At 34.7% G+C, this 15,639-nt stretch overlaps 1 protein-coding gene and 1 non-coding gene across 2 annotated transcripts; one reads left to right on the forward strand and one right to left on the reverse strand.

Annotated features, from left to right (window-relative positions):
* The first annotated feature begins 12,610 nt into the window (after positions 1–12,610).
* Positions 12,611–13,494, forward strand: LOC101740248 (ER membrane protein complex subunit 4). Its single transcript, XM_012694597.4, has 2 exons — positions 12,611–12,842; positions 12,917–13,494. Exons 1-2 carry the CDS (start codon positions 12,787–12,789, stop codon positions 13,377–13,379), a joined length of 519 nt encoding a protein of 172 aa, XP_012550051.1. The 5' UTR covers positions 12,611–12,786; the 3' UTR covers positions 13,380–13,494.
* On the reverse strand, positions 13,420–14,996 carry LOC105842318 (uncharacterized). Its single transcript, XR_009972993.1, has 4 exons — positions 14,839–14,996; positions 13,997–14,050; positions 13,722–13,789; positions 13,420–13,626 (listed from the first exon to the last, which is right to left on the reverse strand). It is a non-coding gene; the product is annotated as an uncharacterized LOC105842318 (transcript).
* Between the last annotated feature and the right edge of the window lie 643 nt (positions 14,997–15,639).

Raw genomic sequence — 15,639 nt, forward strand, 5'->3', positions numbered from 1 at the left:
CATAACTCCAGGTAGGCCGTGAACTCATTCACCCTGTTATTTTTTAAAACTATAAACAAGTTCTCTGCTATAAAATTTGCTCTCGACAACTCTGGACCGATGACGTCTTGTCATTTATTACTTCATCCGAGCCTCAAAATGTTGTTTTGAAACATGTAGCAGAATCAAAATTATTATTTTTTACCTTCATTTCCTTGACTTTAATGAACTGTTTTCTAAGGTTAATTATAATGTAAATTGCAAAACGCAACCTTAATTTTCATCGCTAAGATAATAATTAAAAAATACACTGGTAGACAAATTATTAATACATTTTATAGTATAATTATTCGAAAGCAAGTTTTGGTAGTAATGAAAATGATGGTTTCGTTTGGCATCAAATGTCAATAACATTTTATATGCTCACGGAAATCGCAGAAGCTATTTGTGAAGTTGAGTTTGTGTAATTTAAGAACCGCACTTGAGCGCTGCCAGATTATCATCACCATTAGCCCACAGATGTCCACTGTTGGACACAGGCCAACCCCATGATTTGACACAATAACTGATCTTGCGCAGCTCGCATCCAGTGGACACGCGCTCCCGTTTTTTTTTTACATCGATAACGTACATGGTAGAGTTTTGTTTTAGGTCGAAGATTTTATTTAATTTTTCACTGCTTGAAATCTTACATTTAGATTAAATATAAGAATACAAGCAGAATTAATAGCCAAATAGTTATTTCATTCAGCATACAGAACATCACAAAGTTAAATGTATTACAGAGAATAATACTCTCGTCACCCCGATGGAAGTTAAATGTCTAATCAAAGACTTACGTCCTCGCAAGGTTCCCGGTTCCGACGGTATATCTAACCGCGCTATTAAACTTCTACCCCCCAACTCATCGTGTTGTTGCTATCTATTTTCAATGCCGCTATGACGAACTGTCTCCTTCCCGCTGTGTGGAAAGAAGCGGACGTTATCGGCATACATAAACCCGGTAAACCAAAAAATCATCCGACGTGCTACCGCCCGATTAGCCTCCTCATGTCTCTAGAAAAGCTGTGTGAGCATTTGCTCTACAAACGCCTGAGAGGCTACGCCTCATTCAAAGACATTCTCATCGATGAAATATTCGGAATCCGCTCACTCATGCGCACAACAGGCGCACCGCCTCACGGAGCACATTCTCATAGGGATTAACCGACCAAAACCGTTATACACGGGAGCTCTCTTCTTCGACGTCGCAAAAGTATTCGACAAAGTCTGACAAAACGGTTTGATTTTCAAACTATTCAACGTGGGCGTGCTGGACATTCTCGTGTTCACCATGGAACTTTTTGTCGAGTCGCTCTTTTAGTTATCGAGTCGAAAGAACCCTGTCCTCCCGCGAACGCTCACGGCTGGAGTCCCGCAAGGCTCCATCCTCTCGCAGCTCCTATTTAGTTTATTTATCAAAGACATTCTCCATTCGCCGCCGATCCAGTTAGCCTTATTAACCGACGACACAACGGTTTACTACTCGAGTAGAAACAAGTCCCTAATGGCGAGTAAGCTCCAGAGCGCAGCCATAGCCCTCGGACAGTGATTCCGAAAATGGTGCATAGACATCAACCCAGCGAAAAGCACAGCAGTGCTATTTCAAAGAGGAAACACATCAGAAGGATAAATATCACACCCCTATCACCCTCTTCGGCCTGTTGGGCCAGGAAGGTCAAGAACCTGGAAGTCTCCCTGGATGCATCCATGACATTCCGCCTGCATACAAAACCAGTTTGCGGCAGTGCCGCGTATATTCTCGGCAGACTCTACCCCATGATCGGTAGCGGAGTAAAATGTCCCTTCGGAAGAAGGTAACACTGTGTGTGTAGTGGGATCGGAAGGGAATTATTCATTATGAGCTGTTACCACCAGGCAGGACCATCGATTCTGAACTCTAATGCGAATAACTGATGAGATTAAAGCAAGAAGTTGAGAGAAAGCGGCCGGAATTAATCAACAGAAGGGGTGTGGTTTTTCATCATGATAACGCTAGAAGACCTCACACATCTTTATCCACTCAGCAAAAATTAGAGAGCTTGGCTGGGAGGTGTTAATGCATCCGCCGTATAGTCCTGACCTTGCACCTTCAGATTTCCACCTGTTTCGGTCTCTTCAGCACTCTTTAGGCAGTGTCAGGTTAATATCACGAGAGGACTGCCAAAACCAATTATCGCGGTATTTTGATCAGAGGCCCCAAAATTTCTATAGCAATGGGATCATGTCCCTACTTACAAGATGGCAAAAAGTTATCGAACAAAATGGTACCTACGTACATTAGTTAAATGTAAATAAACTATAATATATTAAAAAATGTGAATTTTCTTAAAAAATGCGAAGAAACTTTTTCCCTATAGTTGTAATGTCGAAGCGTTCGCGAGATGAATGTTATAACTATTTTTCGGCTTAATCCCACGTTTATTTGGTCTATTTCAAAAGTTCCGAAATTTCGTAGTCACCGCTAAAATGTAAATGTTCTTGGTCAGTATTTGAAAATTTTTTTTTTTCCTACCTAAGCTGATAGCCTTGAGAGGATATTTCAGCGTAACCTTAATTAGTAGGGGAGCTCACGGGGCTCAATCCTGACGACGTTGCTAACACGAACCCTAGCAAGAGCCGTACTTAGCAGAATCTACCGCCGGATCGGAACGCGACCCACTAAGAAAATCCGGCGAGAAACTCAGTGGGCTGTGTTTGTGGGTTAATTTACTCGTCGAGTTCTTCGTCGCAAGCGACGGATTCGACGAGAACGATAACCGGTGCTTGAGGTACCTAAAAGCACCGTTAATGGATCGGGAGGATCCGAAATGACGTGTTTTGGGCGATGTCGACTGCTTTCCGTTCTGTCCACAGGATTGGGAATGTAGTTACCGGCAGCCATGATGAGAGGGTTCTCGTGTCGTGCCGCCTTATCGAAGGGGCGCATTGATGCCAAATGTAGATACTTACTGATGGATGCTAGGTCCAGGCCATCATGGAGGTCGATATTCCTGACGAATCACGGGGCACCGACGGCTATCCTGCAAAAACGGGATTGAATAACTTGGAGTGTTTTTAAGTTAGTGCAGATCGTGTGAGCGAGCACTACACTTGCATAGGACATAACGGAGCGTATTCAAGTTTTGTAGAGTGCCACCTTATTTCTAAGGGACAATTTACTTTGCTTGCAAATCGACGGATAGAGCAAAGCTTAGCGCGAAGTATTAAGCTTATGGAAACGCTGTTTGCATCCTTAATAGAGTGATTAAGGCGGAAAGATCTTCCACCGATGTGGCGTTATTACTCCGTAAACAACGGGTGAATTATTGTTGTTAGGCAATTGTACTAATCTAAACAAACTAATTGTCGTTTATGTCGTAAGCGCTATGTAAGTTTTTGCTAATTTTGCCCCTTATGATGTTTTTAATAGAGAATGAACTAGAGGCCTTGGTCATTTGTTTGATTTGTGAGATCTCTGATCGAAATGTGTCTCTTATGTTTATAAGCCCAGCGATACTTAATTTCCAAAGATATGCGCAAACAAACAAATAGATAGACAGAAAACAATATTTAAAGTTGCAGTTTTAATATTCTATTACTCTTTTGTTGTAGTCTTTCTATTTTGTTTCCAATATACAGGCATATCGAATTTAATTCATGAGATAGTTTTTTAAATTGATTGATAATGTTAACTGCAGTCCCCCCTTCAAAACGGGAGGCACGACTGCTTTTATAGAGTAAGATTATATTTAACCTAATTGTTTTGCTGTGGCAAATATGGACAATATGGTAGTAGTAGTAGTAGTAAGGTTTTTCTCGAAGAGAAAGGCAAAGGAACTAAGCCATACAGCCAATTCTTAAGTTTAATATTTTCATATATAATTTTATGTTTCAAGGCAAAAAAGCCAATTCTTTAGTATTCTTCATTTATAAATATTTTTCAAATCCGTGTAAATGTCTATTCAGATTTTTTTTTTTTTTTCCCATTTGTTTCGGTTGAGAGTTGTCGCAATCGTGTTTCTTGGATAATCTGACTATAAAGTCAAAATTTGTGTTCTCCATTATAAGTCTCCGAAAGTAGAGGTAATGTATTCATATACTGCTCTAAAACTTGCAGGGCACTTAAGCAATTCTTGAAGAGAAGGCGGGATGCTATCCTTATAAACCTCTTGCAGTTTATCAATAAATAGGATGCGATGAATATTAAAAGCTGGACATGTGAAAAAAATATGATGTAAAGTTTGTTCTTCATTTAGTGAGCATTTATTACAATTTGGTGATGAAGTTATTTTCATTCGGTAAAGGTGAGCGCTAAATTTGCAATGACCAAATCTCAGTCTACAAATCTGTGTGTAGAACTTCCTTTTACAGAAATATTTGCTCCTAGCGAACCAGGGTTTAATACCGATTTCATTATTTATTTCAGCATACCATTTACCTTTGGTTTCATTCATATGCCTTCTGTTTTCGAGCCAATCTTTATTAATTTGTTGACGAATATCAGGAATTAGGTCTTGCCATGGAATTGAAATATTTTTAATCTGGCCACCCAAGTTATTTATTGATTTTGCAAAATTATCAACTTTTTCATTGCCCACCACTCCACAATGTGCTGGAGTCCATGTGAATTCAACAGTGATATTTTGGTTACGCAAATCCGTCCAAAGTTTTTTAATGTGATAGATGACATGGTTTATTCTATTGCTAAAGCAATTATTTTGAAGGTTGGAAAGAACTGACATACTGTCACTGACGATAAGCCACTTATTCTGTTTTCTGGCACATATGTCTTCTTTTATATATTTCAAGGCATGCAATATAGCAAGTGCTTCTGCTGTGAAAATGCTGGATGAAGGTGGTAAACCAAATCCATATCCAACCTTAATATTGTTGTGATAATAGGCTAGTGATACTCCTTGATCTGATTTTGAGGCGTCAGTATAAATACAGTGAAAATCGGGCCATTCGGTTATGTGTTGATCAAAGTCTTCTTTAGATTTAAGGTCATTATTTATAGATATACGCATAGCACAGAATTTACTCTCAAATGTATCTTCATAACAAGCCCATTTATCAACTGCTTTGTAAATGTTATATTGCTCAACAAACGCCATAAAATTCGAGAAGTGAAGAAGAATGAAAGGGTATTTTGGGGAATTAATGGAAGAAGGAATAGTTTGGGAATGCTGAAGTTTTCGCAGTAGTGCATGATGTGAAATAGCAAAGAGCTTAAGAAGAAATTTAAATTTTAAAAATTTGAATCTTAGATGTAATGGTGGGACGTTACATTCTACTTGCATAGATATTATTGGTGTGGTTTTCATGGCACCAGTTATTAATCGCAAACTGTTGTTTTGGATAATTTCAAGCTTTTTAATAAGAATGGAATTTGATGCGTAACAAAAATAGCTGTACTCAAAATGAGATCGGACTATAGATTTGTACAACATAAGTAAAATTTTAGGGTCAGCACCCCATGATGTCCTTGCAAGAGGCTTAAGAATATTGAAGGCTTTAGAAGCTCTGTCTGACAAGTCATAAACATGCTTATTCCAAGATAAATTCTTGGTAAATATTACACCAAGAAATTTAAATTCATCTACCATAGGGATTAAGTTATCATTATAATATAAGTTAGCACATAAATTTCTAGATCTACTAAAAACCACTACTTTCGATTTACTCAAACTTATATCCAATTTTAAGTAATTAAAGTAAACTTTTAATTTTTTTAAAGCTGTGTTTAATTTGTTTTCTGCTATTACCATGTTAGATTCTGAGCAGTACACAGCTAAATCATCAGCATATTGTAAGTTTGTGACTTCTGGACCAAGAACAATATTTAATTTATGAATATACAGAATAAACAATAATGGACTAAGTATTCCACCTTGACAAACTCCCAAATAAGAGGGTTTTGGACCGTATAAATTATTATTAAATTTAACATATACTTGTCGGCCATGTAAAAAATAAAAAATCCAAGCAATTATTTTAACAGGTATGCCAAGAGTCAATAGCTCTCTAGTGAGAACTTTATGGTCAACATTATTAAATGCATAAAAACATTATTAACAGACAAGGAATCTGTTATATGCAAATGCACTATGAATATCTAAGTAAAGATTATTCATACTTTCAGCAGCAGAAAAACCTCTACGGAAACCAAATTGATTTGAAGGTAATAATTTATTTGATTCTATATAGAACTCTAATCTTTGTTTTAACATTTGCTCAAAAAGTTTACCAAAACAAGATGTCAGAGCTATAGGTCGGTATGAATTGTGATTTGTGTTATCTTTGCCTGGTTTTAATATTGGTACAAGGCAATCAATTTTCCACTCCGGTGGGATCAGAGATGCATTCCAAAGTAGGTTTAATATGAGAATTAACATTTTTTTCACGTCAACTGAGAGATTCTTTAGCATTTTGTATGAAATATTATCCAAACCAAAGGCCGTATCGCGTCTAGAGTTGAGAGCACTATGTAGTTCAGGTAAAGTAAAACTTTTAGTAAGAAATTCATTGTGTGTATGTGTGTTTGATACATGGATATTGAAATTGACCTGTGACTGGGGGTTTGATGAAAATTTATTTAAAAAATCTTGTATCCAACTGCTATTTGTAGAGCTTTTAATATTATTGTTGTGATAGGTTTTGTTAAATTTTCTTATTGTTTTCCAGATGGTCGATAATGGCGTTTGTCTGTTGAGTAACTCACAAAAAGCTGTCCAAGAAGCTTCTCTTTCTTTATTAAGTGAAAGTTTTTTAAGTGCTTGTTGTTTTTTAAATGAGATATAGTTTTCCATAGAAGGATCTGATTTGAATTGCAAATAAACCTTGCGACACTGTTCTATGGCAGCAGTACAGGTCTGATTCCACCAAGGTAGACATAGCCTTTTTTTGTGATTTGTGTTGTGTGATAAGGTTATATTTTTTGGTTTCGTGTTAGCATCATTGACACTTTCCAATAAAATATTACAAAAAATGGTGTATGAAAGAATGGGATCGGAAAAATCGAAAGTGTGATCTAAAATTTTGGAGTCAACAATTTGTTTATACTTGAACCAGTCAACATTTACGTAGCTTGGTTTGGAAAAATTACCCTGACTTGCTTTGTTATTTGTATTTTCAGAATAGCTGAACAAGATGCTAGTGACAGTTGGCAAGTGATAGCTGCCCATTGGATCATTGTGAACAGACCAGTTGCAACGAAGTGATAGTGATGATGAAACAATTGTGAGATCTAATGCATTGGGACGCCATTTGTGGGAACCCACAGTGGTGGCTTGTCCATCATTGAGTATACAAAGATCACTATCTTCAATAATACTATGTAGTGTTGTACCACGACCATTATTCGAAGTGCAACCCCACATTGTATGATGAGCATTAAAATCACCTGCCAATAGCAAGGGCTTTGGAAGAGAATCAATCAAATTATTGATATGTGTATAAGTAAAATTTTGCGAGGCAGCTGAAGTAGGACTATAGAAGCTAACAATAGAGATTTCTTCATTGTTGAACTGTAATCTAATAGCTATGTTCTGCAAAGAATCATCATGTAATGTATTTAATCTAATATAGTTTAAATTATTTTTTATAAGTATAGCAACACCATTATGGTTGCTACCAATATCTAATCTTTCTATTTTGTAACCTTTGATATTAAATTTTTTTTCGGGTTTTAACCATGTTTCAGAAATTAAAGCAATATGTATATCATTATTGTAAAGGAAATATGTAAAAGCATGTTTATTACTAGATAGACTTTGAGCATTCCACTGAATTATGTTCAAGTGGTCCATAAAAAAATTAAGTGGTTTTAAGTTTATTTCTGTTTTTGTTTGTACTGAAAGTATCTAATAGAATGCTTTTGATGCCTGCAGAAGTAACAGGCGTTTCGTCAGACTTGTTGAGAGATATTATTTTGATAATAGAAGAAATAAGTAAGTTTACAAAGTCATCGCACTGTAGGAGGTTTTTTATATTATCAGTTGGTTTAGACTTGTTTAATGTTGGAAAAGACTTCTCATTGAATAAATCGGCGTATGCAACTTTTTGGTATTTAGTTCTATTTTCTTCAATTTTTTTTTTCTTAATAGGGCAATCTGAAGAAATTGCTATGTGATTGCCACTGCAGTGAACACAAATGGCTTCCTTGGGATCTTTAGGGCAGTCTCTGTATAGGTGTTCTTCACCGCAGATGGTGCATTTTTGCGAATTCTTACAAAATTTGCCGATATGACCGTAGCGTAGACAACGCAGGCATTGGCTAACTGGTGGAATGTATAGGCTTACCTCGAAGTACCATGAATCTATATCAACACTGTCTGGTAATGTAGGGCAGGCGAAAGTTAAGGCAACTGTTTGGGTGGGCAGCAAACACGATTTGCCGTCCTCATCGCGGCCTCGACGCATAAGTCGACGCACGGAAACTACATCTCTGGAACTTGATAATCCATTATATATGTTTTTGTTCGACATATAAGTGGGAACATTTCGAATTACACCAGTAGTTTCAGTGAGTAAAGCGGGAATTGATGCTTTTAGGTGCAGGTCCTTTAATGTTTTGGTATTATATAGGGCGCTATTAGCTAACCCTGGCCGCTCGAATATAGCTCCGATTTTGTATTTGTTTATTCTCTTAAATCTTTTTATGCCCTTGTTGCCTCGTTTCAATGAAGCGCCAAGGGACATGAGGTCTCTGTCGCCTATTGGCCTGGTTTCGGAACTTTCATATATTACAATATATTCAAAATTACCGCCATCTTCTGGATACTGACGGCAGTAATTTTCCGATTTATAAATGGTATACTTATCAGTTTCAGCAGTATCGGTCGAAGTATCTGAGTCGTCGACACTTGCCACATCTTGATGTAGATCGTCGGCTTTGCGCTTTTTGCGCTTGCCCCTCATGTTGAAGCGCACCTATAAATAGTGAGATTATATGCCTGGTTACAAATTCCTGGTAAAAACAATTTGTGAAAATTTTCTTTCAAAAAATTCCGCCTAATAGGTTTGACTTCCCGCCAAAAAGTCCTGGACAATATGGTTTACGTTAATATTTTTTAGATGTTATATTTCACCATGGAGTTAATAAGTACCTACAACTGGAGTGCTGTCTAATGCCGAGAAATCGGTCTCGAAAGAGAATACTTTTTGGTCGCGGTGTCCTTGTCTAATGTGGTGACCATATAAAATTTATTTATAGGACAAAATTATACACATGCATCAGTTTTGAATTTACCTTAAGTAATTCTGTGTAGCCCTATGTAAATACAAAACACGTGCTTGCAATAGTTTATTTATGTAAATTCAATTCTAAACATTTCTTCGTCGTCATTTTAACTTTTTTTCGACGTTTTTTTTTGGAAATTGCTGCGTTGTCGAAAATCTAGCACTGAGTTTTATTACAAACATCATTACCTCAGTTCTATTACTTAAACTTCCTCAAATTCATGTTTAACGTCCGAATACTCAACCGCGACTTAAATATTATGTTGAACTTAATTACGCAATTCCTACTTTAATGTACTGGCTAAGTGGGCTGTGCAAATTAATATTTGACACACTGAGTGAGACACTGCAACACACATTATCGGGTGCTCTTTTCCTACATTCACATCTTCAATTGATTTAAAATTACTTGTATTTTTACTTCTGTGCTATTTTCATGACACGTGTATATTAAGTCTACTAGTTGCATTTTAGGAAATAAAACACAATGGGTAATAAAATGAAATTAACTAAAATTCATTTATTTGTTATATGTAGACAATTAAATAACTCTTAAATGACAAGTCAATACACATAACACAATACACATAGTACTTGATCTCTATTTACAAAATATTGGTTATATTATTGTTATTATTAAGTTCAGTTAATTTTCTGTAGTCTTATAATATAACATTTCCTCTATTTTAAGTAAATTCTTTTTTTTCAACGAAATACATAATTTATTTTAATTAATATCTAAATGGACCATGAGTATCATTAAAATTTCGCAATTTAAATTTCAATTCAATTAAAAATTGCCATTTTTCTTTAATAAATCTTTTAAGTTTTTGTTTCAATACCTTAACATCTTGTCGTAATTTTGCTTTTCTCGGGGTATTTTTTATTTCTTGCGTTTGAGTACTTGATTCCTCTTGTTTGACCTTTATATAGGACATTTTCCAGAAATTCCAACGTTATACTTACTAGAAGATCCTCCTCGTTCGCTTAACGTCAGGCAAATGATATACATGCTTGCGTGCAACGCTATTCAATACAATAAAAAAGTTCAAAAAATACCACATGATGGCTCTTATAATATGAAAAATACATTGCAAAATTATAGTTTTCACGATTGTTTTTCCAAATTTAGTATATGACATAGATTAAGTACAATTTACAAGACAAATGGTATTAAATATTATAATGAGAAAAAATATCTCACATTTTAAAAATATATGCTCACACTAGTAAAAATTTATCAATGAATCTGACATATGGAAGGATATTCCACAAACTGGAGAGGATTCTCGCTTATAACCACTTACAATACAAGTGTTCACCATGATTACACGGAAACTTTCACGATTTTCGAAAAAAAACAAGCCACAAGCTGTATCAGTGCCCTTTTAACTTCAAACTACAAACGTAAATAGACGCCATTTTTCTTTTAATCCATTCATAGCTCTTTTTCGGTGATGCCAACAATTAATCTGGCTTCCCACCAAATTCAACATGAAAACCATCAGAAATCTACGTACCTACCATTAAATTTTCCATTAAACAGAGTTCTTATTAATATAGAACAATAATTTTTTTGTTAACGAGCTTTATTAATATATGATGTTCTATTAAAAATCAATATATATCATATAATCAATACTTCTCATATAATTTATTTTAATAAATTGTCATCATCAGAAACTAATTTCACCATAACTTTGTACGTTTATTTTGGACCAATTCAATTTTTTACGTTGATGGAAATTCTAAATTCTCGCAACATTTTCTAGTTAAGTTTAAGTCAAAGTCACATCGTTTAAATAATATGTATTTAGATATATTATTGTCATAAAATGTTTAAAATCCTGTAAAGTGGATTGATTTTAACCTTTTCGATAATTTTCAACAACGCCCAAGCTACTAAAAAATCCACTAACCACTAAATGCCATTTTTTATAAGTAAGATAGGGGTCCAAATTACGAGATTTTGTGGAAAATCCTCTAAGCTAGCAACACTGCTTTTTGTTTGTAAAATGTGCGAGAGGGACACCACCACTTAATAATCATTCTCTTTTCAGACCGTTTTTCCTTACATCTTTTGCTATTTAAAAATAAACTTTAAGTCATAGAGATAAAGTATATTTTTTGTTTTTATGTCAAACGAAGTAAGCACTCCAGTTAGGATAGTAACTCTATGTATTTCACACACTTTAGAAAGGCAAAGATATACAAAACAGATGTTGGTCTAAATTCTAACATTTAGATCAAGGGGTTTTAAAATTTATCCATCTCGGTAATTATACCCTAGGTCATATGTCATGGACAGAAACGTTGCTTCTTTCTGCCTCTTTCCAAGTAGACTTCTAAATGTTTATTATATTATTTATTTATTATTTTTAGAAAACTATTAATATATCTTGGCATAAAATAATACATTGTGCACCAAGGGAGAAAAGAATCCAACTTTTGTCTCGCGGTGCACATACTATTTTTTCTCCTACCAGGCTGAAAGTTCGTGGAGTACCGAGTCGGGGTCCGGGGGCGACGCCCCGGTGGGGTCCAGGGGCGAAGCCCTGGTGGGGGGTAGGGGGGGGGCGGACACCCCCCATACTCATAAAAAAAACCATTTAACTGCTTTTTAATTTTTAAATAAACTACTACTAATTGAATAAGAACTGTCTGATGAACTTATCTTTGTTTAACACAATATTGCAAATTACCCGAGCACAACAATGGCGGAGAATTTCAGGTGCGTGAGAGCAGACGTAGATACTAACGCGCATGCGCACTTGTATCCAGGGAGAAAAAGTTACACTTTCTTCCCTGTACAGCGGGACGAAAACCGAACTTTCGGCGTCGGTAGGAGAAAAAAATATGCTTAAGTTGGTAATTTGACTAAAAGGCTGTCGATTTGGTTAAGCTTTCGATGTTGTGGAAGTTAGCGGAAAAGATAAAAGCGAATAAAAGATCATCATAGTTTCAATATCGAAATAAATGAATTAATTTTATTTTTATGGGTTTTATAGTGTAAATAACTATTTAAATTGGGGTTTGCAGTTAGAAAAAATGCAAAACATGAGACATTAAATTTGTAGCAAATGAATAGCGTTGTATTGTGTAAAATTTTCCATACATGAGATTGCGTTTCCTGTTGTACCGATTTATTTAATTACCTCCTCCATGTATTTTCACAAATATTAAATAATTAATAAACAATCATATAAATCGATGTGTGAATAATTACAGCGGTATGGTCAAAACAATTTTCATAACATCGCTCTTTATATCTCAATCACTCAACACTCTTCAAAGAAAGCTTTGGCTTTACAATACTGGATAAGGCTGTTTGGGCATTATTTCCCATGCTTGTCTAAAGGACGAATGAAATTAAAAAAGTCTGTGACATATACGATTATCACGTAGAAAATAAATATTTCAAGATTCCGAATTACGATTTTCAGTGATAAAATAGTACTCAATAGATATAATTATTGTACCGCTGTTTCTCAAGTAAACCTTAAGTTACTTTATTTATTATTACTATTTTTCACGTGGATCGTAACAATGTCTCAGCTCAAATCAAATAAAAAACTTAAATGGGCTTTAGATTTTAATCAAAAGTAAGTAATGCGTTTCTTAAACAGTTTAATACACAAATACTTATCAAATTTATTTCAAATTGCAATGTTTCCAGGAATAAACAACTTTCAACAGAACTGCCCTCACCCCCAGGTTACAGTCAGTCTTCAAACGCTAATTATGCCGAATCATCAAAAGATTCGGACTCAAATTTACTCCTCATTAAAAAACTATGGGATGTGGCATTGGGCCCTTTGAAACAAGTACCCATGAATCTTTTTATTATGTACATGGCTGGTAACTCTATCTCTATATTTCCAATAATGATGGTTGGCATGTTAATAGTGAGGCCGGTGAAGGCGCTGTTTGCTACACAAAGTACTTTCAAAATGGTTGAAGGTACACAAGCTATCGGACAAAAAATTGTTTATTGTATCGGAAATATAGTAAACATTCTTTTAGCACTCTATAAGTGTCAGAGTATGGGATTGTTACCAACTCACTCAAGTGATTGGTTGGCATTTGAAGAGCCTCAAACAAGACTCGAACATATTGGAGGTGGTTTATCACTTATATGAATTTAATTTAGTTACTAGGGAAAAATGTTAGTTTAAAAGATTCACAGTTTGAATTGTATTTATTATACTATTATTGTAAAACTAATAATAAATATGTACAAACAATTAATAACAATTTTATTTCATAATTCCTGTTCCCATTTTCCTAATTTTAATCTTTTTTTCCATCTTGTACTTCAGAAAGTTTTGATTTCACGAAAGCTTGTGCCTTTTCAAACAGTGCTTTAGGATCTTCTACTTTTTCTATCTGTAAGGAAAATTCAAATTTAATTGAAACAATATCATAAAATGCAAGGTTCTCACAACTATTTCCTGGCTCAATAAACAAGAAAAAAAACAAACCATTTCTTTTTTTCCATAGCCTTGTCACAGTTCTGTACAGATTTCTGACAAATTACTTGGACTGCATCCTGAATTTAAAAGCAGCTTGTTAATTTTTAACAATTTTATACTGATAAATTGGTGTTAGAACAAAAGAGGCCATGTAATTTTACTAAATAAATAAATTTACTGAACCAGGATTATAATGGACAGAGATGTTCAATTATTAGGTGACCAATCAACTACAAATACATGTGTCTGGCCTCCTTTGTGTTCTGTAAAAATGATAATTGTACCTGATAATTTTGTGCTACATAGACACCGGTGTAAACTCCTGCACCAAATATTATCTGAAAAACAATTAAGAAGGTAACATTATATTATGCAATAGTAGAACTAGATCTATCAATGAAATTTATTGATTTTATCTGTCATTAGTGTTTCAGCACGGAAGCAAGCATGTCTATTTAATTTACATTTATACACAAAAATATGTTTACATGCAACTGTGTATTTTATTATTACTTGGATTTTTTTGGTGGGAACGCGAGGAGTGAAGTTGTGTGATTTATTTTATTTTGTCTATTTAGTGTTTCTTCAGATTTAAATGTCTAATAACGGAGGTTTATTAACTGTTTAATATCGGTGAGAGTGCACAAATGTAGGAAAACGAAACAAAGCCGCTGGACCTAACTTCTCGGGATCCTCTAAAAAGTCCACTGAAAAAATCTCAGTTAATGACCACCATTATACTGAGATTATATTTCATCCCATTTCATTTAATTTCATCCCAGTTGATTAATGTCTCAAATTAAACATCTTTATTTTATTTAACTCCATATGAGCATTTTTCATAAAAATAAGAATTTATACTAAAATAAGAAATCACCTAAAGGTCTTAGTTACCAGGTCATAAAATCTCTTAAAAAATATTATTTATTACATTCAATGGCGATCGACGTTACTCCATTTTTCACAATTTTTCACTTGTTTACAATAACCATAATGAATTAGGTCAGGCTCAAACTTTTAAATTTTTATAATCTTAATTAGTACTGATACCGTTAGCATTTTCATACATTTACGGGTATTTAAATTATGTTAATTATTAATTATATAATGTGTAGAATAAACTTACAGAGGTTTTAACGATAGAAAAGAAAAAGCCCATTCTATATATATTTTCAAAATACAAGAAATATCTTTTGGTGTTGTTCAAGACATTTTTCGTATTATTTGTCAAATTTTACATATTTCAAGGTATGTGACATTGACATTTCAATTTTTAAATTATTGTTGACCGTATGTAGTTTATATGTATGTAGTAAAAATGCAAGCATTAGGTTGGGCAAAATTGGCACTTAGGAAGCTTTTAATCCGACGAGAACCGATGTCCTTACAGTAGAAATGTACGACCAATGCATGTCGGAGATTGTAGTAAACATAAGAATAAAACACTCTAAATTCTAAGACTTATAGAACAAATTCCGCAAAGACGCCGAAGTTCATTCTTTAATAAAGAAGAAAGTATCTAAGCAATGAGTCGCACCTAGTTTGTGTAAGTGGACACGTAGGTGTCGAGGGAAAAACCAAACGAGTTGGTTATGAAAAAGGGGTTTAAAAAAGGCAATGATAGGATTCAAACCGCATTACCGAACACTAACCGAATTAATGGATGGAGGTAGTACTTCAAAAGCAAATCCATCCTGGAATACATCGGAATTTGAGGAGAATGAAGAATTTCTAAGTACTTTTACAAACAAAGCCTGCTGACTTTGTAGTCAACTGAAACATTTTTGGGCCCTTGTTGGGCATTTCCGTGCCCATGTAAAACGAATCTGACGGACGATGCAACATTTTGCTACTTGAAGGAAGTAGAAACTATGCATAACGTTGCCTACGTTGTTATTATGAGTGACTGTCTAGTGCGGACAATAAT

The sequence above is a fragment of the Bombyx mori genome, chromosome 4 (genome assembly GCF_030269925.1).
Source record: "Bombyx mori chromosome 4, ASM3026992v2".
In the NCBI taxonomy this organism is placed as follows: domain Eukaryota; kingdom Metazoa; phylum Arthropoda; class Insecta; order Lepidoptera; family Bombycidae; genus Bombyx; species Bombyx mori.

What these genes read in the sequence shown, in the direction of transcription:
- LOC101740248 (XM_012694597.4), top strand. Translation starts at nt 12,787, where the DNA reads ATGTCTCAGCTCAAATCAAATAAAAAACTTAAATGGGCTTTAGATTTT. An exon ending in GCTTTAGATTTTAATCAAAA is followed by an intron (nt 12,843 to 12,916) that starts GTAAGTAATGCG and finishes CAATGTTTCCAG; the next exon opens with GAATAAACAACTTTCAACAG.